This window comes from Protomyctophum parallelum (assembly GCF_964188405.1).
Source record: "Protomyctophum parallelum genome assembly, chromosome: 21".
In the NCBI taxonomy this organism is placed as follows: Eukaryota; Metazoa; Chordata; class Actinopteri; order Myctophiformes; family Myctophidae; genus Protomyctophum; species Protomyctophum parallelum.
In genome coordinates, this window is record NC_139713.1 from 35,906,780 (window position 1) to 35,931,508 (window position 24,729).

The window sequence follows — 24,729 nt, forward strand, 5'->3', positions numbered from 1 at the left end:
GTAACTTTCTTAAATTAACTGCAGACCCCCAAGGGTCCATTTAGTTCCTATTGATGTGTTAGCTGGCAGCCCCCTCAAGGACCCCTAGTGGTCCCGGCCATCTGAACCATTCAGGAATAACAGGGATATTTTGTTGCATATATTCAAGGTACTGCAGTGGTTCCATTTCTCCCACACTACCATAAGATGCTGTAATACTTAATACTTAAATAAAATGATATTCGTATAACTACATGAGTGGTATACGGAACGGAAGATTGTATTAAGCCCTCCCCAATACACATACACAGTCAGTAAAGTCATCAGTGTTCATTTATCTTTGAGAGTGCATGTACAACTGTAACCAAATGACAGGCTGGATACTGAAAACTCAATGATCTACTCATACAATATAGTGTTATTCCCATTAAACTAGCCTGAAACATCTAAAATGTCTTTAATTATGTGTCTTCTGAGGAAGCTTTCCTGTATGTGCTTGGGTTCATTGTCTCTCCATTTCTTGCCCTTGTGACTCCACTACTGTGGGAGAAAACATAACCTGGAAATGAGTGTGATCCAGATATTTGTAAAGTATGTTAGATGGCCGCCAGTGAAACGCTCTGTATATAGATGCAGAGTGTTAAGTGTTCAGGATCGGCACATGTCCACAATATCATGTAACTGACTTTGTACTTGTGGGGGACTGCCGTTAAAAATAGACTCACACCCCAAGACCCTCAGTCCTGCCTGAGCTTATTCTCGAGTCCTACATCATAGGTCGATATAGTCAACAACTCAGCTATGAACAGGGTACGTACCTGCATGACTGGAAATCCCCTGCACGGCCTAAACAACTGTTTTGTTGTCTCAAGTGTTACGCCTGTTTGATTTACGATGTATGGTATTATCTTTTACTGTCGGAACCGGGTTGCCAATACATTTGCTGTCAGTTCTACTCTGCACTGTATGTAATGTAATATACAGTACAGTACATTATATTCAATGAAACATTCAAGAATGTTCCATCTGTGTGCACACTGCACAAGGGTGGGTAGTGTGATGTGCTGAGTCTGCTGTGTTGATAAAAATAAAGAAATTAGAAAAAAGTTGTTTTTCAATTGCTCTAGTTATTTGCGTTGAAGAAATCTTGTAAAATGAGATAAGTAGTGTTTATACTTATAATAGATCCCCATTTGTGGAATTAGCCTCTTATATTTTTTATTTTATTATTATTCCTTAATGTTAGGACAGAACAGACCCTGTCTACTGACCCTGACCAAAAGTCAGATTCCAGCAAGAGGAAACTAACATCTAAGTTAAATAGATGATCCTTGTGCCATGATCAGATCTAATTGATTGGGATCATTTTTTAAGTGCAGTTCTCTGATCATCACTCAAGCCAAGTGGCTTTGTGGTCAAATAGAAGGATTAATTTTTGATTCACAAGATACTTCTGGGATCATGTTTGAAAGTCTCTGACTAGCTATGGAATGCTTTGAACTCTCTTACGAACGAGTCGGTAGCGATGTGGACATAATACATTTGAGTTGGAGCTAAACAAATTTAGAAGTTGTCATTACATAATCACTCATCTAAAATATAAAAACGGTTATACCTGTGTCCTCTTCCACCTTTCATTTTGAGTAATTATTTCCATGTGCGTGTGTGGGCTAATGGACACAGCGAAGTGACTGGTTTATGTAATGGTAAACATTGTTAGCCGAGGTGCCCTTCAATGCAAAGCCCTTCTACAGGAATGTGACCAATGCAGGTCATGGGTGAAGATGCACTGGTATTTTTCCAGTGGCTCTGCCACAACTTCCCTTTCTGCAAGATGGTCAGGCCTATAATGCCTTCCAACTTCATGTCAGGCATATCTAGTAGCGTAATTAGTTAGTAACACAGGTATAATTTAGATTTGTATACCGTATAGCAGTTGTGCTGTACAGTATGTATTTCTATAGATAGATACTGAGGCTGAGTAATGTTGACAATTTGTGTTGAAATACAAAGTTATTGTATACAGTATATGGCCTTGTATGCTCTCTGGGAATACCATGCTATGTGCGGTATGTTTGCACATAAGAGGGATACATTACACTTAATACTGACAGTATGTGTATTAGTATGTGTAACATGACATTATGTGTAAACAGTACGCCCTCAAGAAATATAAATATTACAAACAATATTGAGGCTTATATATGGGCAACATGAGTATTATTGAGTAAGTAAATAGATCAAATCAATTATTGCATTTGTTTACAGAGGGTAAACAGAGAGTACACTCTGCATTGCATGTCAAGACCGGAAGTAATTGTAGAAGTAAAGTAGATCGAGAGAGAGAAAAAAAACAGAGTGAGTGGGATCCCGAGCAGTGTATCGTCTACCAAGCTTTGAATGATGCACAAACCTTACCACTATGTCCTCTGGTCTGTGAGGACTGAGGAGCAATGCCAAACTCTCCGGGATTAGCCGGGATGTCAAAACAACAGAAGCAGTACAGAATGGCCATAAAAATCACATGACACATTCCACCCCCTTCATAACTTTTAAGAGAAGATGCCATTGGGGAGGAGGTTCAGAGTCACCTTTGCACATAAGTGCAGTTAAAAGATGATCCATCCCCAATGCCATTAAGCAGCTCAACAGCAACTGAGCTGAGCTAGACGCAGCACTCACCATATTGCACCCTTTATAATAAAGTAGGTTGGTCTTCCCTCTCTGAAAGGAGAACCATGCACTGGCAACAGTTCATCTTTAAAGCCATTGATGGAAAGCTACCATCATACATCACATTACTATTAAAATGGAAAATAAATACACGCCAGACCCGTTCAAGCGAATGGCTTAAACTAGAGGTCCCATCCATACAATCCGAACTAGGAAAGTCAGCTTTTTGCTTCGATGCCCCAACCACATGGAACACTTTACAGCAAACACAATATCCTATGGTCAATTTAATAACCTGCTTCTGAACCTCCCTACCTCAATATGTAACTGTTTTTAATTTATGTTTGTCTCATTGTCTATATAATATGTCTTTGCCTTACATGAAGATTTGTTTGTGTTTATAACCTGCATGTCATGTCTTTAAATTGTTTTATATAATGTATGTAATCTCGTCAGCATTGAAAATGAGGGAAAACCTCAATTGCTCTTTGAGAATAAATAAAGGTTTCAATCAATCAATCAATGTTGTAGTTCGGTAGTCACCTCACCACCGAAAATCCAGACTATGTATGAGCCTTCACAATAAGTCACTGGTCAATCTTTTTAACTTCTCAACTTAAAACTAGTATTCCTGTTGGTATGATAGTATCACTTTATTTTATGTTACTGCATTTGCAGTGTTGTCTTTTTATGTAGAGTAAATTGTGTTCTCACTGTATTCTATCTCTACACGAGCCATACAGAAAAAGACACATTTGCAATATGCCTGTTAATGACAATGAAGTATTTGAATCTGAAGCACTTTGATAATGCAGACATGCACAGCACAGAGTCTGTTCTGTTTATTCTTGCCAAAATGCATGACATACAACAACAGGAAGCTTTCCTGGTGATAAGGTGCGACAAGAATCCTTTTAAAGCCACTGAACTAGATGCAGCCCTAAGGCATTAACAAGGAGCATACCCTAGGGGAAAGATAAACACATCATACAAAGTGACAGCTAGAGGGAGATAGGGGACCTGACTGGATATAGCCTAGAGATGACCAATGTAGGGTTATTATAACTACAAGTCCAGGATCAGTTTAAATGTTGATTTCGTTGACTAATACTATGACGAAAAATGTTCGTTGACGTTGACTGCCTTTTTTCACAGATGAAAACTAAATGGAAACTAAATGAAAAGTAATAATGACTCAAACTGAAACTAAATATATTGACAGTTTTGTCAACAAATAAAAACTAAACTAAAATGTTAGAAAAGGACTAGTGGACAAGATATCCAGAATAAGTCAAAGACAAGTCATTTTACACTTGGTTGCATGCTGAAAATAGCCGATACAAGCTCACAATGCGTTACTCTGCAATGCAGCTATTTTCAGCATGCAACTAAATGTAAAATCGACACGAAAAAACGACATCAAGGCCCACAAAAATGCATTGTTGTCGACAAAAAAAACAACTGTATAGATTTAGTCGACTAAAATCATATGATATAGTAGACTAAAACTAAAAGTTGTATTCCTTTTTATTACTAAACTAAAATAAAAAAATTATGCCAAAATCAACACTGTTTCATGCTTTACTTTACAGGTGCTGAAGGAGATGGTTGTGATCTGTGAAGGCAATAACGGCAAATAATTATGGATTAACCAATCAGCCACTGTCCACAGAAGAACCTCATCCTATTCATCCACATGCCGAGCCTGAAGGTATTGTTGTGTGGCTAAAGCTGCCACAGACATGGATCTCCCTCTCCCTATGGATTCTCCACTCCCTTCCACAGACAGGCAGTCAGTAAGTCCACTCTCAAACTGCCAAACAAGGGATTTAGCCTCTTCCCGTAATCCTACAGAAATAAACTCTCCTGGAAATGAGATTCAAAAAAAGGTTGCGTCGCAACTTTTAGACTGTGCCACAGAGCATACAGGTATGTCCCCAGCGGACAACCCAATAGGGATCTCATCAACCCTTTCCAATTGCCCCTCTCTGGAGAATGTTTCTGACGTGGGCCATTTGCCCTCAGTAAAGCCTGTGTCACCTAGCAGTGGTCCGACAACATGCTTTTCACATCATCCAGAGGCCAAAGTCAACAAAGAGGCTGTACCGAGCATACTTTACTGTGACATACAGGACAGGAGAATCAGTGACCTAGGCTATATTAGCACAACAGAGCGTACGTTTCCTCTTTCTGTTGAATCACCTCACATATCACGTAGCCTTATTTCAACCCCCTCTCAAAGTCTCTCAGGAGTCCCCAAGGAAACCTTCTCAGAGTTCCCGGAACATGAATCATCGCTCTCCGATTTGCTCTCAAAGGACAGCAGGCCCATGCCACTGATGTCATGCAGTTTGATGGGACAATCTCTCACTGAGTCTGTACCACAGCAGGGCAGTAGCCTGCCACTGGCCAGTAAAGCCAATGACCTATTCAGGTCATTATCAGAGCTTTCTGATAGCTCAATAGAAACTGACGATGTCACAGAGCCTATTTCAGACCTTTATATCTTTGAGAGTGGGATGCAGGACTTTATCCTGAGTCCCCAGAAGTCAGATCTCGAAAGGATTAACTGCACAGACTGTCTGTCATTATCATCGTCATCACAGCCCGAGGACAATGAGACAGGCCCTAAACATGGTATGCATGCCGTAATCCTCGGCCATCAGGACTTGGCAGTGCCACAAGATTACAGTCACATCAGTGAGAAAGGGGAATCAGTTATAGTGGATTTAAATCCAGAATTGGGCCAACAAGGGTCAGGACCACCTGCTATGGTATCCTATGAGGGGGGCTTAATGTCAGTAAGTGAACTGAGTCAAGGGAAATCAGAGGTTAGCAGTCTAACCAGCCCAGAAAGTGAAAGTCCTAATGAGTTGTGGCTGGATGCGTGCCAGTTTCTGGCAGGTGAGGATGAAGGCCATGGAGATGATGCTATCACAGAGGGAGGAGTCTGGACCACCACTGACTCTTTCCCGCAAGCGGACGCAAAGGTGTCGGGTTACGCCACTGGTGAGGCATGTGGGATTGGCTGGTCCAGTGATGACATAGAACTATGGGGGACACCTGTTGAGAGGTGGTCGTCAGTGGACAGCTGGGCAAGTGCACTCTCTGACTGGACTGCAATCATCGCCGCTCCACCGGAGGATTTCACGGCTGCCTTCACAGAGGTAGGAGCAGAGATTGATGCCTTAACACAGGCACTGACAGAGGCTCATATATATCAACAGACAGAGACACAAAGTCAAGCAGAGACGGAACAAGGTAAACTTTCAAAGGGACAGGGTCGGGAAACGTCACGGGAAGAGGCCGAGGCAGACCCACAATCACAGAATCAGTCACACATGGCTATCCAGAATCAGACACTGGAGCCACAGAGCTCCATCCTTCCTGGACAGACCTGCTGCTCTAGCTCCATTATAGAGCCAGCAGAAGCTGGAGACTCAATTGAGCTCTCAAGCAGAGGGGACACCCAAACAAAAGAGTCTTATCTATCACCAGCTACTGCACACAGAGATAACAAACCAGGGGAGCTCCAGAACACCCAGGATGAGGGCCGACTCTGCCCCAAGGACAAGCACTTGTCCTTTGGTTCGTCCAGTGGCATGCTAGAGTCTTCTGGGACATACAGCGCAGACATGCCTGCGGTTTCACTGATCACTAGACATGGACATTCGTCCTCTGCTGCCTCCAATGTCTTAAGCACATGTTGGGGGAATATGCTAGAATATGCTAGCGCAATGAAGGCAAAAATCTATACTAGCCATAAAGAGGATCCAATCCTACTGCACATCACAGAAGATGCAGATGAAGGGCTGGAGAGCCAACATGTCTTCTCACAGCTGAATATTGGGGAGGTAAGACATGAACATTTGTGATGCTTGATTATATAATTATGTTTATTTCGTTTGTTGTTTTTATTTCCTCCTTTTGTGCCAATGAAACACATATACATGCTACTCTTCAGTACAAGAAATAAATGTTCAGAATCGGTTAATGTGAGTTGTATTTGCCCATACCGATATCGTCCGATACCAATATGTGGCTGATATTGGTGCATCCCTAATTATTATTATTATTATTATTATTATTATTATTATTATTATTAAACTGTGTTAAATGGCTCTATAATCCGAGCTATAGTAACAATAATCATTGCTATAGTATAGTTTTTGTTCAGTAATAGGGGTCTCTCCAGCTCTTTAGTATAGGCTTAGGCTACAGAAAATATATCTTCAGGTGGGGTTTCTAATTTGATCTAATCAGGAGACAGAACTTATACAGGATACAAGATGAACAAGTGAAATTGGAAGTGTGGGGCAAAAACAAAAATTGGTATTCAAACAGGAACACTATAAAATTGAAGTTGATAAATGGGTTCTCTCCTAATTTAACGAAATTGGTATCCGACTTGAAAATGTATTTTCTGTTTACTAAAGAGCTGGAGAGAAGGGGAGACCCCTGTTACTGAACAAACACTTTTACAGCAATGTAGTCACTTTAACTAAAACAAAGACACTTACATGTACAATACTAAGTTGGCCTTGGGCTCTTCACCAAATGTTCGCCCCAAAATAGGGGCGCTATGGTTAATGTGGTTAAGGGTGGAAGAGCAAGTGCAGCAGTGTGATTAGCATAAATGATGAGCAAAAATACTGTATCTCCAATGAATTCTCTGTTTCAACAACCTTCACCTTTAACGATCACATTCGACGTGATCCCCAATAAGTATACCGTAAATCACAGTCTTTTCTCTACATAAGAACTAGGAAACCCACTTACATCCCCTGTTGGTGTTCTATTGTTGTTACTCAATCAGCAGATAGCAGTGACTGTTGTACACGTCAGAGGTATTCTCATCCCCTCTGTGAAGTCAAGTCATCAGCTTAGCGCCCAATGCCGCCCATGGAATCAGGCCCTGAGACAGTGTGTAACATTGCACACTGTCCCGTGGCTCAGATGTTGAAGACCGACAAGTGTATGTGTCTGAGGAAATGAGAGGGTCTAGGAGAAAACTTCAGATAGACAGAAATGACATCTAATAATAGCGAGTGTTTGATGATAATAGCATGCATCCCTCGCGTGTCAGGGTGGTGGTGTGTGGGGGGGGGGGGGGGGGTGAGAGGGGAGCACAGCTGAGGACTGAAACACGACCCCCTCTCTTATACATTCACCCTTTAGCACGCCCCATTCCCACTGCAGCTTCTTTAAAAAGCAAGCATCAGGAATCCGACTGGTTCTTCAGGCTTGGAGATGGTGTTTGATTGCCATAGTGTGAGCTCTTCTCTATGACAGCGACTGTTTCAGCTACATGTTGCCCATCTGGGTTTGGAATTATAATGTTTCTCAAATTTCAGACTTCTTGTTCCATAAAAAGGTATGTGAATAACATGAATGTAATCTGATGGCATATTATATACAAACTGCAGCATCTACATTTGAAATGTAATATGTAATGATAATAGCATGAGAAATACAAGAAAATGTTGTAATAGTTTCCTAGTGATGGGATCTGTGTGGATAGATGCTCACATAATTATCCATATAGGTATCGTGCTTGGTGTGGAAGGCCCATTATACTCATTCGTATGCTCATGGATATTTGTTGCTAAAATGTGCGTATATCCAACGTGATTTTAGATGTTCTTATCATTTTATTTTTCTTCTCTTTCATTGTGATGATCAGACCTTTAGAGATGGCCTGTGTAAAGTGACAGCGCAACACAGTTGCACAACATTGGCGGTGGGCAAGAATGGAGATGAAAGGATTTATGGGTCCAGTGTGACTGGCTGTACTGAGGAGGAGACGCCAAAGGTTGAGAATGAGTGCGCTGAAGTAAACACTCCACTGACGAACACACAGCCTCTGACAGACACACACATGCCACCTGTGGACACACCAACTGCTCAGAACACACATGTTCACACGCACCCGTTGTTTGACACCTCGCAAGGCTTCCAGGAGGCGCATCGGGGGGAGCTACAGTCAGGAGGCACTCAGTTTATTATGCCCTTAGCCCCACTCAGTATTGGGCCTTCAATCTTCCGCCCGACAAGCTACGTGCTGGACGCAGGCCAAGCCCGTGCCAAAGGGTTTCTCGATGACAGCAAAGGCCACACTTGTGCTCACATAGAACCTCATGTCCTTTGGCCCAACCGTGGATGGGCTAATAATGGACCACCTTTGGAAAGACACAAGGAGAAACTTTTGACTGAGTTGACCGTCCGTTCTGTCTATTATCTTAATTCAGGCAGCAATAACTGTGAAGAGGATAGAGAACAATCAGACTTTGTTACTTTCCGAGGGAATCAACTGCTGGTCTCTGAGAAAGACCGCCGCGCATACGTCACTTTAGACCTCGATGATCCATTCGCTTCAAGGATTACAAAACCCAGCGCCTCAAGACTACAAGTTGATTGGGACGCGGATTCATCTGGATCCGAATTTTACAAATCCTCCAAGATGCCTCACAAATCTCACAAGAGCACCTCAGAGTGTAAAACACGCTGCAAAAAGGACAAGTCTGGGAGTTGTGTGCATCATGCTGCACAGGTGCAGTTGGAGAATGTTCCTCAGCACCTCCCAGCTCAGCAGACCTCAAAAACACAAGAAAATCATCTGACTGGCCTTGAAGATGACAAGGCTCCATCGGTGGCTGTGATAGAGACTGTTGCGGTGGCTGAGAAGTATGCCACAAAGTCACATGGCAAGAAGAAGAAGAAACATATTCAGAATGCAACAGTGGTAAAGAGTGAGGTGCAGCCATTGAGCGAATTGGAGAATGGAGCTAAACAGAAAACAGCAAAAAGTAAGATTGATATCTTTGAGGCCAAAATGGGTGATAAAGGGAAAAGTAAAGATAAGTCTACAACTATTACAAGTAAGGACGGTGATAAGTCAGATGATGTACAGAAAAAGGCCCGTCAACTGGAGACTATTGCAAACCTAGAGGCTGAATCTTCAAGTTGTGCATCCCCTAAAGACCAGCAGCCAACCAAGTCAACCAGTCAGCTAAATGAGGATGCAATTAAAAGGCGACGCCTGTCTGAAAATAAGTTTGGGAAGATGGTCAGTACTATGGAATCTAAATTATCCAAGCCAGAAGGTCCCGCCCAGGCAAAGAGGGAGGAGCCCAAGGCAGGCGTGGAGACGACGCGTAGGAAGGCTTACAGTGACGTGGTCAAGCAAAAAGCACACACACCTAAAGAAGGTAATAATTATTATTATGAACTGCCAGTGTTGATTTCGTCGACTAATACTATTACAAAAAAAGAATTTGACTACCCTTTTTCACTGACGAAAACTAAGGAAAAAACTAAGGAAAGCTATGATGACTAAATATATTGACAATTTTGTCAACAAATAAAAACTAGACAAAAATGTTAGGAAGGGACTAGTGGGCCATTTTGCTGCAAGCTGAAAATAGCAGATCTACGAGCTTGTAGATCTACGAGCTTGTAGATCTACGAGCTTGTAGATCGGCTATTTTCAGCAAGTGTAAAATCGGCATCAAGGCCCGCCAGAATAAATTAATTTTATTAAAAGTAAACACTAAAACATTCCAGGTGATTAAAATGTGACTAAAACTAATCTAGTCACATCTATTCTAGAGACTATTATGACAAAAACGTTTTATATTTTTTCCCATAAATGAATGCTACTGTATATGGGACATCCTTTAACCACTTACAGTAAGCCTGCTTTTATACTTTGACATACGACATTGTCGTGCAAAAGTTGTGAAAATATCTACAAGCTCACAACAGGCTGCTTGTAGATCTAGACCAGGGGACCAAATAAATATGTAATTTCAATGTAAAAAAAAACAACAACTATTTTTGTCATCTGCCACTTGAATTAAAGTTACTTGATTATAGATTGATTGAGCCTGTCAGCTCAAACCCACAAATGCAAGATTTGTCTGTGTGGGCGGCGGTGGCTCAGGGGTAGAGTGGCTGGATGGTAACCGCAAGGTTGCCAGTTCGAACCCGGGCTCCCCCATGGGTTAGTGTCGAAGTGTCCTTGAGCAAGACACTGAACCCCTCATTGCTCCTGATGTGCTGGGTGGTGCCTTGCATGGTTTCCGCCACCATCGGTGTATGAATGCGTGTGTGAATGTAATGCACAATCTATGTAAAGCGCCTTTGATAACTTGCTCTACATTTTCTAACCCATAATGAAAATGACAGTATGTTCATGTTGTCCCTACTGTAGCTCCCAAAGCGGTGCATCCCATCCAAGCAGTGTCGGTGAGTGAGGACCCACAGAGTCTGGGTCTGTGGTGTCAGTTCTCTGCCGTCTTCACCGGCCACACTGTCACCTGGAGGAGAGACGGGACCGTCCTGGCTGAAAGCAAGAGAAGGTGTCTCATTATTTCAAGTATTATCATCAATCATCTAAAATCATTGACTATATAAGGTCCCCAGTTTGACATGTATTAGCCCACGGACCGCACTTCATACAATATTTCATCTCAAAATCCTCAAAATCCTCTGCTTGAGACTATATACATTTAACTCTGAGTGTACAAAAACAAAATCACACTCGCGTGGCTACCACATGTCGTCATCATGGGGGGCATGTTGAAAAAGGGGGGAGGGGCTGCTTAAGACAGACATTAAAAGTGAATAGACTTGGCTGCCACGTGATGTCAAGCCAGACTATAGCAGCCCCTCAAAGACATTGTATTGTAAACTGTTGTTTACAGGCCCATGAGGGTCTATTTAAATCCCTGATGGAGCCGACGCTGAGAAACACTGATCTGTAAACTGTAAACCACGCTGCATACTTTGCCGACTGGTCTGGCTTGTCTGCCTTAATGTGTTTCCATATCCATCCAACATCTTCGGTGTGCCAAGATGTTTCAGCCAATCAGCGAGCCACTCATGGAGGGGAGTGTGTCAGATTTTGACAACAATTAAGGGGTCACAACAACATGGGTTGCTGGCACGTGCACATAACAGCTGGTAGCATTGTCTCAACGAATCCATCACACAGCACATTTTTGACCTAATAACTATCAAAGTTACACGGTCAAATAATGAAAATAGCCTATCTACAAGCTCACGCTTGTACAGTAGATCTGTGATTTTCGCCAAATATTCAAATAGTTTTGCCTATGCCTACAAACACAGCTACGGCACTTGTTTCTGACGAACAGAGTGGCATTCCGACTATCGGTACGTACGTGGCTTCTGCGTGCGGTTAGGGTTATAGGGACAGCGTTGATATTGAGCGTGTCGGAATGGCGGTGCATCAGACTGTGGAGTCTTAGTTTATTTTGTACAATATTGACAGGATCAGAATAAACAGCAGCTTCTTCAGATTGGACATAATAACAGTTTAAGGTGTAAAAATCAATGAAAATGTAGTGTGATATCTTCAGCTCTAGACAGTGACAGTAAGTAACATGCTGTTTGTGGCGTTACATTTGTTTCCACAGTGCTGGGGATGAAAGCAGAGTGTCAGTCACCATCACCAAGGCATCTCACAAAGACCTGGGCAAGTACCAGTGTCAACTCTCCAGTCCACATGGATCTGTCACATTGGACTACCTGCTCACTTATGAGGGTACGTTTTTACTATTTTGAAAACGTTAACTTAACTTTGTGGTATTATTGCTACTTTTACTTTAAGAAGAAGTATATCAGTACTTCGTTCTTCCACTACTGGACAAATACACATTTAATTTCCTACAACACAGCCCTATTTATGACTTTTGACTGTTTCCAACTCTTTGACAGCACTCAGTGAGATCGTCATCCCATCACCATCGAAGAACCTCCAATGTAAGTTGGAAGCTCATGCTCAGATGTCTTTCATTACACAAACTGTATAGGGTCAATATACACAGTAAATTGAATTAAATTGAATGCTAGGCCTATTTGAATAGTTTCAAAATGTAGACGTACTTCTTTGGTACATTTACTCAAGTACTGTACTTAAGTACGATTTTGAGGTATTTGTATACTTTACTTGAGTATTTCCAATTTCCAGTACTTTTTTTTTTAACTTTAGTTACTTTGTAGATTTTGATTATCATACATTAACCACTTCAGCCCTTAGAGTATATATATTATACTCTATGCTTCAGCCCTACTACGTACATTGACCATTTGAAAATAGCTGCTCTACAAGCTCACAATGCGACGCATTGATACCAATCCTTTTGTACTTTCACTCAAGCACATTTTGAATTGTAACGGTGACGGAGTAGTTCCACATTGCAGTATTCATACTTTTACTTAAGTACAACACTTACTTACATTACACATACTTTGCCCACCACTGTTTGGGATTGATCCATCGAGAGTTTTGCCTGTAGGCCTATGTGTTTTCTTTGTATCTCAGCTGTCCCTGTGGAGCTGGTGGGGGCCGAGGAGGAGGAGGACGTCAACTGTTCCAGGCTGATATTTAGAGAGGAGGACTTCCTGACCGAACAGCACTTTGGAGAGAACCAGCCTGCCAGTATCGTCACCGAGAAGGTCCACTTCGGCGAAGGCATGCACCGCAAGGCTTTCCGTGCCACGCTGCAAGCAGGCATGGCGCCCTTGTTGACACCTGGAGACTCCTGCGTACTCAAAGTGCACACCTCCATCAGCTACGGGACCAATAACAATGAAGAGCTGGTTCTGAAGAACTTCAACTTGGCCGTGGAGGTAAGAACGTCACAGAACTCTGATGTGAGTCATCAATCATCATCAGGGTAATTCTACAGTGAACGGAAAGAGAGCACATCTGTCAGGATTGATAAGGGATTTTACTTACACAAGATTAAAGGTAAATTCAGTGATTTCACTCAAAAGGTTTTGTTTTTGGCTGGGACCTAAGCCTTTCATCCAATCAGGATAGAGAGCCAAAAACGAAACCTAAGGTTTTTTGACCCCCAGGGGTTAACTGGGGACAGGGAACTCCTTATATGGTCAGCACACTCTATAGTAGAGGGGATTATCACAACAAAACAAAAAAATAAGTGATATTTGAATTAAGTGAAATCACTGAATATACCTTTAAGCTTTTACAAAATATTAATATTATGGCATTTATATTATACCACTATTTCACTGCATAAACACAAGTCAGTGTTTTTCTTTTTTTGCCTTTTGCACAACCTGTTCTATACATACAGTAGCTGTTACTGTACAGTATATTGATCATCTGCAGAAAGCTTTTTATTCAAAAATAAATTATGTAAATGTATTGTACAAAATGTTTGTGTTTTAGGAATGCCAAGTGCAGAATACAGCAAGGGAATACATCAAGGCATACACTGCTGTAGCTGAATCTAATGAAGCCTTTGGAGACGTCCCAGAGTAAGTTAAACTTTATGCTGCCAATTTGTTAGACTGTGTTTTTGCCCAGTGTGTTTGATATCAATAAGGTTGTTAGTCTGCTCCATTGAGCTATATAAGAGCTCGAGAATGAAAGACGAACCCTGTCCAATCATTTAAATGAAAGCTGCTCCCACAGCTCTCCCCCTACACGAAAGTATCTCTCCTACAGTATGTGGGTGCAGGGACACTTACACATCACGGGGCAGCAAGAAAACGCCTAAAGCAGCAGGCGTCTCTTCCTGGTTTTTAGACAGGTGGATGGAAATGACGCTAGTGCGGGGCTTCAACTTGTAACGGCAGCAAAGCGCTTCTGTTTTTTGCCCTGCGCTACAAGTTGAATCCACACTCTAGCGTCATTTTCATCCACCAACTGTTTAAAAACCCGGAAGAGACGCCTGCTCTAGTTTGTTGACGTGACAGTGTGCCTGTACCCTGTGTCCTACGTCACAAAAGACCCGCCCATGAGTCGAGCCCATTGGGCAAGCCACCCGCGGATGTAGGCCCACAATTTGCAATACCTGAGCAACTTTTGCTTCCCTCCCATGCTGGTCAGCTTGCTAGGTTCCATTTTCAGCACTCTGGTTGTGAACATACAGTTCCGTTACTCATTTGTTTCTGAGACAGCATGTCACAGTGCGACTCAGATGTAGGAGGACCCAAAAATGTCAAAGGCAGGAGAAGTCAATTGCAGAGGGATTTATTTACCCAAAACTCAGGAAACATAGAATACATACAGGACTGGAAACACTTCTACAGTACATAACAACATCTATACTCTAGCAGGGAACAACAAGGGACTGAGGGTTTAAGTAGGCAGGGATAACCAAACACAGGTGATAATCAACATAGGGATTGGCTGGGAGACTAACAGGACACAGGTGGAGAAAACTAGTAATCACAGGTAGGGTGAGACAACAGAGGTAAAAAACAGGAAACACTTCAAAATAAAAGGTAAACAATAACATATCACCACAGTTGGTGACACAGCATTGTCGCTGTAGGCCATCTAACAACGATCTGACTGTCTTGGTTTGCAGTGCTGATCCAGTTGCCATTGGTCTCTTGAGAAGAGTCCGATTTTAATTAACTTAAAATATACATGTGATCCAAAGGGAGAGTATATATATATATATGGTGGGAAGAGGCTTAAACATGAATTCAAACAGCCCGTAAATCTTATGACAACACACAGCTAGCTCACAGAATATGTTTTGTTGGGCGGCAGTGGGTAGAGAGACGATCTGGGAATCAGAATTCCCCTTTTTGCCGGTTACCACATAGGCCCTTAAATTTTAGTATAGTTTTATAGTTAGTATCATAAATGCAATAGAACATACAAATAGACTATTGGCCCTATCTTGGGCATGCCTTACCCTTTATGCCTAAACGTCTTGAAAAACATTTTAAAATAGTTCAACTAGCCGATCTACATCAACACGTTGTGAGCTTGTAGAGCGGATTTAAAATGTTTCTCAAAATAGTAAAACATTTCAAATAAGTTTAAGCATAAGGGGTAAGGTGGGTGCAAGATAGACACACATTCAGATAGTGTGCCCTTCATACTGTATACTTGGCCACTCACTGTCAGGCCTCCTGTACAGGATCATCCCCATCTACCTTGTTCACCGTCCCTCCAATGACATCCCCTACGCCACAATGGAGGAGGAGCTGTTTGGCGACTTCGTCAAGTACTCGGTCAGGGACGGCAAAGAGATCAACCTCATGCGACGTGACTCCGAGGCGGGACAGAAATGCTGCGCCTTCCAGCACTGGGTCTACGAGAAGACTGAGGGGAACCTACTGGTCACTGACATGCAAGGTTGGTTGCATGAAGAACATCAACAAACATAATGACATCACACGCATATAATAATAATAATAATAACGTCCCCTATCGTTGTTGTTGTCAGGTATTTGTCAGTGTACATTTGCATACAGGTTATTTGTCCTTTGTATTTGACTAAAAGCTACATGTTAAATGGTAACTGGTGCATTTATAGAACGCCTTTATCCATGGAGCTTTACATAGATTGTGCATTACATTTACCCATCCATTCACACTGTACACATCCATACACCGATGGAGGAGGAACCCATGCAAGGCAACAACCTGCGGGTTCAGCGTCTTGCTCCACTGCCAACCATCTGGTTGTCATGCGGTCACTCTACCCCTGAGCCTCTGCCCCCCCGGTAGTAGCACTATATTTAGTATATAGTCATAGTATAACCCGGGGTATAGCCCGGGGAGCACCTAGAGGTTAAGTATCTTGCTAAAGGACACTGTAACAGGGGGACAAACTGGTGGTCTCTACCCATGCGCTAGCCGCCCCTATATACATGTAAACTATGCGTGGTAAATTCTCACTTACTAATGCAATTACTGGCACAATATATTTTCGCATTATAATGAAATAGAATTCAGAAATCCAAATATCAATTTTATTTACGTGGTTTTTCAGGAGTTGGCATGAGGCTCACTGATGTTGGGATAGCCACCTCTAAGAAAGGGTGAGTAGACATTGTTTTGGAAAGAAGATGAGGGTATACAGTACACAAACAAAATGAATATACACATAGTGACAAAGTGTTCCATCCTTGTGTTATTCCAGGTACAAGGGTTTCAGGGGGAACTGTGCCACCTCCTTCATTGACCAGTTCAAAGCTTTGCATCAGTGCAACAAGTACTGTGACATCATTCGCCTCACGTCCTTACAGCCCAAACCCAAAAAGCCTGCCACTGTGCCAAAACCTAAGCCTCAACCTAGTGCTGCTCCCAAGAAGAAGCCCTTTGGTCCTAGTGTGAAGGGAAAGTCATGATAGAATGATATTCTTCATGGGTTTCATCGTTGAGCCTTCCTCTGTTTATGACTTCTGTTCATGACTTAAACATTTCTGGGATTTTGGATGGATGAAGAGGATCTATATGAAGATGTTGTGATGCAAGCAGAGGACACATACAGTACCATAAGGGTGTACGAGTGACAGATAATCCACATTTATTTGCCTCGTTGAATCCCAAGGAGAGTCGTCTCCATGGAAATTACTGATTCAAAGGAAAATGTATTCATGGGTTAAAACGTTTCACGATAGTGGCCAGGGATTTCAGTGTACGGTTGGTTATGTATAATAGTTTTTACTTTGTATCTTATAGTCATCATCTGATAGATAATCAGAGACATTATTTAATTTGCTTTGGATAAAACTGTGATTCATTTAGAAAAAAAACTTGAAATTTATTTCCTGTGTTAATTTAACGCCTGCACGGCAATGTTGTGTCTCTTCGGATCAGTTGTATTTCCTCTCTTTTTTACTTTCAATTTACACTTAAAATTTATTTATTTCCATCTTTGATTTAAAAAAAGGATGTGTTTCTGTGAATCAGATCAGCACGTAAGAATAGATGTAGGCCTACACACTAGCTATTAAGATATCACTTTTCAACAACTGAACCCAAAAGAACATTTCAATGCACACTAGCCGTGCGTCTTCTGCAAAGTGAATTAGAACTAGAAAATGCAGTGGGCATTAAAATGATGCAAGACGGTGTTGCATACAAACATTCGTGATATTTGTGGCGTGCGACACTGTCGTACGACCAAAGTATGAAATCGGGCTTTACTCATTTGCACTTTAACAAAATATGAAAGAGAGTCATGAATATTTTAGTTGTGTTCAGTCGTTGAGAACTGGCTTGTAGAAATGTTACTAGTAGCTACCAGTGGTGGAAAGTAACTACAGTAATTACTTAAGTACTGTACAATTTTACTTGAGTATGTCAAACTTTCAGTACTTCTACTCCACTACATATCATATCATTCAAATCTTGTACTTTTACTCCACTAGAATTATTTGACAACTTTAGTTACTAGTTACTTTGTAGATGTTGATTATTATTACAAAACATACATTAATCACTTCAGCCCTACTGTATACATTTTCGGCCGAAATAGCCGACCTACAAGCTCACAATGCATCGCAATGTGACGCATTGTGAGCTTGTAGATCGGCTATTTTCAAATGATCTTTTTATACATTTGAAAACTTGAATTGACACATTCTGAATAATGAGTACGTTCTACTTGTGGTAGAATATAGAATAGAATGGTAGAATAGAATGTATTGATGCCAATACATTTGTACTTTTACTCAAGTAAATTTTGAATTCCAGACTTTTACTTGTACTGGAGTATTTCTACATTGCCGTATTGATGCTTTTACTTAAGTAAAACAATGAGTACTTTTTCCACACTGCTAGTAGCTACCCTGTTGTGTGAAAACCGATGTCCGATTGTGGAGTGGCAGAAGTGAAGCCCAATAGATTCCTTCAACCCACCATATATTTAATGTCGAAATATATATTTTTGGATGCGTTAGGAAAGCTACAGATTTACAAAGAACATTATATATATATATATATATATATATATATCCCCCCCCCCCTTCTGGACAGGCATACATGTAATGATATTGTTTTTAAGGTCATTGTTACATTTCTGTTTGAATTCAAATACATTTGTATTTACTGAGAAATTGTATTGATTGATTGATTGATTTTGTCAGACAAAAATATGGCGATTCCAAAAGCACATCACAAAATAACGAAATAAAAAACGTTTTGAAAGAAATTCAACCTGTGTGTAGTGTAACAAATATACACAAAAATATGTTCTCGTTACATTGTAGGCCTTTTACCTGTGATTTAGAAGGTTTAAACTATAGCACGTATGTGTACGAAAGTCGTTTCCATACCGTATATAATTTCATAATACACAAATCAGTTGTAGTGTAGGATATCATATACTGTACAGTATATACAGTGTGTGTGTGCGTGCGTGCGTGCATGTGTGTGTGTGTGTGTGTGTGTGTGTGTGTGTGTGTGTGTGTGTAGTTGCGTAGTGTGTACTGTACAATAATACTGCATTTGTTTGTTATTAAACATGGGTCTGTTAAATCAACCATAGTGTGATTTATTTCCTGGAGGTGAGGAGGTGAGCAAATTCAGTGGAATGGACCCCCTGACCTGCAGTTTGTGTGTGTGTGTGTGTGTGTGTGTGTGTGTGTGTGTGTGTGTGTGTGTGTGTGTGTCAGTGAAAAAATATACAATACAACAATAAGTGAAAAACACTTTTACTGTAACAAATAACGTAGCCTATAATGAACAGCCAATCTCAGTATTGTCTTTATTACTGTGGTGACGTTGTAAGAAAACGTATGCCGCATTCTGTGGCATTGTAATGATTCGAAGTATTCTATTTCAGCTCATCAATGAAAACACAATAACTGTCGGGATGGACGTATATGTCCAACAATTGCGGGTCACTCATTTCTGTCCATAACAATGTGTGGCATTAAAGCAACAAATGAGCAGCTCTGGCATGCAGAGGTAACTGGGTCACCAAACAACCATCTGTGTCTGTGGTCTAGTAGTGCAGGATCGTACATCGTATATAGATATCATCATTCACTATAGTACAGTACAGTACATTTATATTCATAGGTCTTTAACAGGTGCGGTCCTTGGAGTTACTACAGGGGCCAAATTCCAACCCCCCCCCCCCCCCCCCATTAAATGTACAGTAATTTAAATTACACATCCAACTTTTACACATCCAACATAATAATATATTTTAAATAGATACAAAATATATTATTGTATTGTATTGTATTTGTATATCCCATTCTGACCGGGCACCCATTTTGGTGTTGGCATCATGTTATGCTTTAGCTATTGAAAAATAGCAGATCTACAAGCTCATATCGCGCCACCGAGTGGCGCGATACGAGCTTGTAGGTCTGCTATTTTTGAAAAATCTAAGACACTTTTAGAATCTGATCTCAGGTCAGAATGGGTTAATAATGAAACTGTCAGGATGTAATACACATTTTTAGAATCTGATCTCAGGTCAGAATGGGATATACAGTATACAATAGTAGGCCTATGGCTCCCTGCTCAGCTAAAGTGTCCTTGGCCTGAACAACGTTGAAGACCCCTGGCTTAATTTATTATCATGCAATGACTACAGAGGAGCACATTTTGTATGTAAGGAAAACTAAAGTGAATATTATTTCACCGTCCTGTCTTTTTTTTAACTACACTGTCAACTGTACTATACTGTAACTCCACCAACGTCGTTGAGCCTGTAGATTTGCTATATCTCCGCTGAATGTTCACGGTGAATATCCAGAGTTCTCAAATAAGCCACTCAGCCTTTGAAGAGCAAAATGAATTAATAAAACAAAGAAAATAAAAAATAGAGTAATAAAGATGTGGTCAACAAATACTGTCATATAAAACACAATGTAACAATCTAGGACATGTTATGAGAATGTCTTTAAATCGGTCCTGTGGAGCAGGGGTGGGAAACTTTGACGATGGAGAGGGCCACAATATAGTTCCACATTCACTCCAGAGGGCCACAATATAGTTCCACATTCACTCCAGAGGGCCACTCCAGAGGGCCACTCCAGAGGGCCACATTGCATATTTCTGTCATAGCAAAAATAGCCAATCTACAAGCTCAAAACGGGTCACAGTTGTAAAGCAGCTATTTTTGCTATATTGGAATTGAAATCCTGAATACATTTGTTGCATTTTTTTATTGGAATCCTGAAGATACTTTTTTATTTAATTTCAAAAGCATTTAGTTATCTAACTTTATGAACTAAATACAAATACATTGGAAAAAAAAGACAACAACATCTTAATACTACTATTAAAGCTATGCAGAATGAAGTAATTAAAGTGGGTCATGTTTGCATGTTTGGAATTATAACAGCTGAGATCAATAAATATATCAGTATTGTGATAATAACTGATGGTGGTGGGGGGCCGCATGTGGCCCCCGGGGCTGCCAGTTGCCCATGTACGCTGTGGAGGTTTTGTTCTTGCCATAGCTATTTAGTGTGATAATGGCGTTTGATAGCACAGGACACAAACACCATTGTCACACTCCATAGCTCTGGAAGACATGGTTCAGGATGGACGGACGGACAGACAGACTGTGAGAAGACTTTCTGGAGAAAGAAAAAAAAACATAAAATGCAGGTAAGGTGATGAAGGGAATTAGTATGAGACATGAATAGCAGAGAAACAGAACAAAGTAAATAAAGACAGGCTGTAGATTTCACAAGAGAATGATTAATTATTTGAATACGCCTAGCTTGTTAGTCAGCCGGCTGAGTTTTATAGCAGGTATTTCAGGGTCAACCAATGGCATGTTCATTATTACTGCTTTGAAACTATCCTAGACTATAGTTAATGTGTCCCCATGAAAGCAGGAACTGGATAAAGCCATTTCAATTCGCAATCAGCAATCTGTATATCCATTTTATACCAGAAAACTACAATATATGAAAAGGTTTCTAAGCTGAGGTTAACTAAGCTGAGACTTATCTGTTGAGTGGGTATGTGAGCAGCTGTGTGTATATAAGTCAGACAGAATGAGATAAAAATTAGAGAGGTAACATGAAGCTACCACTTGTATGTGATGTGTCCTATTCATTCACCACTGCTACCAATACCACTGCCATAGTGCTATTTTGTATACTCCATACAAGTCATTGTGCTGATTGCTGAAGATTAAACTTGCCAAAATGTAGACTATTAGAACAGAATTACATATTTATGATATTTCAGGTAAAATATGGTTTCAGAATGTAGTTCAAGAAACTAGGCTCAATTCCCTCGAAAAAGCCACAGTTCATTTAAATCTGAGTGAGATAGGACAAAATGGTTACATAACATTTGTCTAACTCTCACGGTGATACACAGATTTATTAGTTTTAGGCTATACTGCTGGGTATGTGCTGTAGGCCGTTCAATGGCAAGGAACCAACCCAGGTTTTGAAAGTAGACCCCATCTAGCTCAGATCCAACCAACTCACCCCAAGATTCCACAGTGAACAGTAAGATCCTCGATCTCTCTCCCTCCCGCTTCTTCAATATCCAGTGGTCCGCCGTCCCCTGTCCCCTCTCTCCCTCTAACTCCTCTTCCTCCGCTCCACGGCATTTATGTCTCCAGGACAGGTCTCGTCCGTGTAGCACAGTTTTAAAGTCCAATCCAGTTCAGTTCAGTTCAGTCCAGTGATGAGTCTGCAGTCCTGCATGTGATGAAGGTCTGGTGGTCCACGGTGCAACTGGTCCTAGAACTGTCCCGCTCTTTATGTAGCCCATGAGGGGGGTTTGGACAAACAGACGGTTCCCCATCAGTGATAAGCTACAGCAGAAGTATTGATCGACACAATGGAAGTCGGGGAAACCTCCCTCGTTCAAACAGTGGGTCAAAGAGGTTCTCTCCATGCTTCCCCTAGAGAAACTAAGGTACAACCGTATAAGTGGTTCTAAAGATAGATACATTATGACTTGGACCCCTTTCATAGAGTTTGTAGAAAGTATACCTTTCACTTAAACCCATATTCCCTTGTACAATCTGATACCTCACACTAAACCTGACATTGGGCGACCTCTGGTTAGAGGCCCTCAGTAAGTAGACAGTTGGATATAGAGCAATTTACTATCTAAACTGAAAGATGGATACAATGTATGTAACCTAGATACCATATACCCTGATGGAAAATACTGTTTATTGTATTTTATTATTATTACTTTTTTTCTTCTTACTATGTTCATTAGTACTTTCAAAACTAGTTTACTAATTACTTTTACTGTCTTGTACTGTCTGTCTTTGTTTTATTTGTCTTGTTCTGACCTTGATTGGGGGGGAGGGGGGGATATTTACATGTCGGATAAAACAAAATGTACACATATGTTTTTTCATTTATTCATCAATAAAAATCTAAATAAAGTGTTAAAAAAAAAAGAAGTATTGATCGACCCTGACCAGAGGTAGAATGTGCAGGAGATGGTGAGCAACAGGGGAGAAAAAAAAACAACTATGTGGTAACAGGGCCGTAATTCCCAGTTATTTTAAGTTTAGTGTCACATACCTGATTCTCACACTTTTAGATTTCAAGGACCACCCCCCAGTTTGATATTAATAATTAGATAATACTTCATACTTAAATGATCTTCGGCGATATAGATCCATAAGGATGGTTGGTTCCTAACTATCAATCATTTAGCTACAGATACCTTGGAACCCAAGCAACGCCCTCAAGGAAGGGCCCCCTGCTCACACATTGGATAGGCTACTTACCCCCACAAACACCTACCCTCTCCTTGGGTTTGATTGGCTTAATGTCTTTCACAATGTTTTCCACCATGTCCCCAAGGAACCATGCTGACTTTTAGGCAGGTTTCACTCTTGAACCTGACAATCAGATTCAACCCAGCCGTCATATTGGTTTGAAAGGTCTGATAATTACACCTTGCTTCATCCTCTGTAGCTTACAGTGTGGATGATTTTTATTTTAATAATTATTTGAATTAAAGCTGCGCTATTTTCTTTACTGAATCAAATGTAATTTTGTCCAATCTGTATGGTTGGTTGGTTATGTTTTTTTTTATTCTTTTATCCCACGATTTTGTAACCCAGTTTTCTTTTCACCCAGTGCCAATTGTCTAATGTAATCCTGGGCGCTACACTGACCTCATGCCTCCTTCTATGCATGAGGAGTCCAAGCTGCTTCTTTTCACCTGACAGAGGGGAATTTCCCCGGCCGGACGTAGCGCGTGGAAGGGACACGTCATTCTGACCAGTTCCTTTCCCCTCCATCAGGCGCCCCGGCTGGCCAGGGGGAGGTAGTTTTAGAGACCAGGATTACGGCATGTTTTTGTGAGGGTATCTACCCTAGGGGACACGGGGAGAACATGCAAACTCCACACAGAAAGGCCCTATCGCCAACCCCCGCCTCGGGTATGGGCACTGATGACGCGGAGGAGGGAACACGCCGCCAGTGCCCACAGCGTCCCCAGCGGGAATCGAACCCAGGACCTTCTAGCTGTGAGGCGACAGCACTACCAACTGTGCCACCGTGCCCCTGGTTGGTTATGTTAATACAATATAACTTATACAATTGTGGTGGTTGTATTTTGTACAAAGGTCATGTCTCACCTAGACAAAGGATCTGACACGAATTTTGACCTGATGGTCAAGATTCAATGTATCCCCTGAGGAAGCATGCAGGCTCTATTAGCTCATTGGTAAAAATGTCAGGACTTGTGCAGGAAACTGGGTTCAAATACAAATACTTATGGTATATACTTTTAATTACGTAAAATAATCGTAGTTCTTCTTCCACCGCTGGAGTGTACGAATGTTCCCTTTTGAGTATTTAATAATATAAGTATTTGAATGTGTATAAAAATAACAGTATTAAAGGGTTCTTGTGGTTTACCTGAGCTCAAACGTCCGCTCAGGGTTTCACTCAGGTCAGTGCTCGGACGTAACCATGGATACCAGAGGCCTGTGAGACACTGTAAATAGTCCCAACTGGCTCCCATTTACTAGAACCGTCTTATCTTTCATAGGAAAACAGTGTAGCTATACCCAGTATTACAATACAAATTAGCTTTGGGTCATGATTTTACACATTATGTACTAAGAAACAACACAATTAAACATAGACTATTTAAGACATAAATCTATCTACACGTACATATATTATAGTAGATTGAACTGGAGAAGGGTTGGCTGCTGGTTTGTTTGTGACCAGATCGAGTGATTGGCTACATGGGGGCTTTGATAAAATGTCCCCGGACTGGCAGGGAGGCTTTTATTTGTTCGTCCTTGAAGCTGATAACTCCTAGATTGCCTGTGTGAATGAACTGACGTCCCTTCACCACAC

The 24,729-nt window shown here is 41.2% G+C and overlaps 2 protein-coding genes across 3 annotated transcripts in view; both read left to right on the forward strand.

Annotated features, from left to right (window-relative positions):
• The window catches only part of znf532 (zinc finger protein 532), a 136,028-nt gene that overhangs the window by 54,027 nt on the left and 57,272 nt on the right, over positions 1-24,729 (forward strand). The gene's annotated exons all lie outside the window — the stretch shown is intronic.
• Positions 716-17,324, forward strand: alpk2 (alpha-kinase 2). 2 transcript variants are annotated; one of them, XM_083793079.1, is made up of 11 exons: positions 716-789; positions 4,245-6,506; positions 8,336-9,860; positions 10,865-11,012; positions 12,093-12,220; positions 12,394-12,438; positions 13,001-13,308; positions 13,874-13,962; positions 15,585-15,802; positions 16,443-16,491; positions 16,593-17,324. In XM_083793079.1, the coding sequence occupies exons 2-11, from the start codon at positions 4,395-4,397 to the stop codon at positions 16,798-16,800; spliced, it is 4,830 nt and encodes a 1,609-aa protein (XP_083649205.1). In that variant the 5' UTR covers positions 716-789; positions 4,245-4,394; the 3' UTR covers positions 16,801-17,324. The 2 variants fall into 2 exon arrangements, with proteins under 2 accessions (XP_083649205.1, XP_083649206.1); XM_083793080.1 differs by lacking the exons at positions 716-789; positions 4,245-6,506 and adding an exon at positions 7,786-8,026.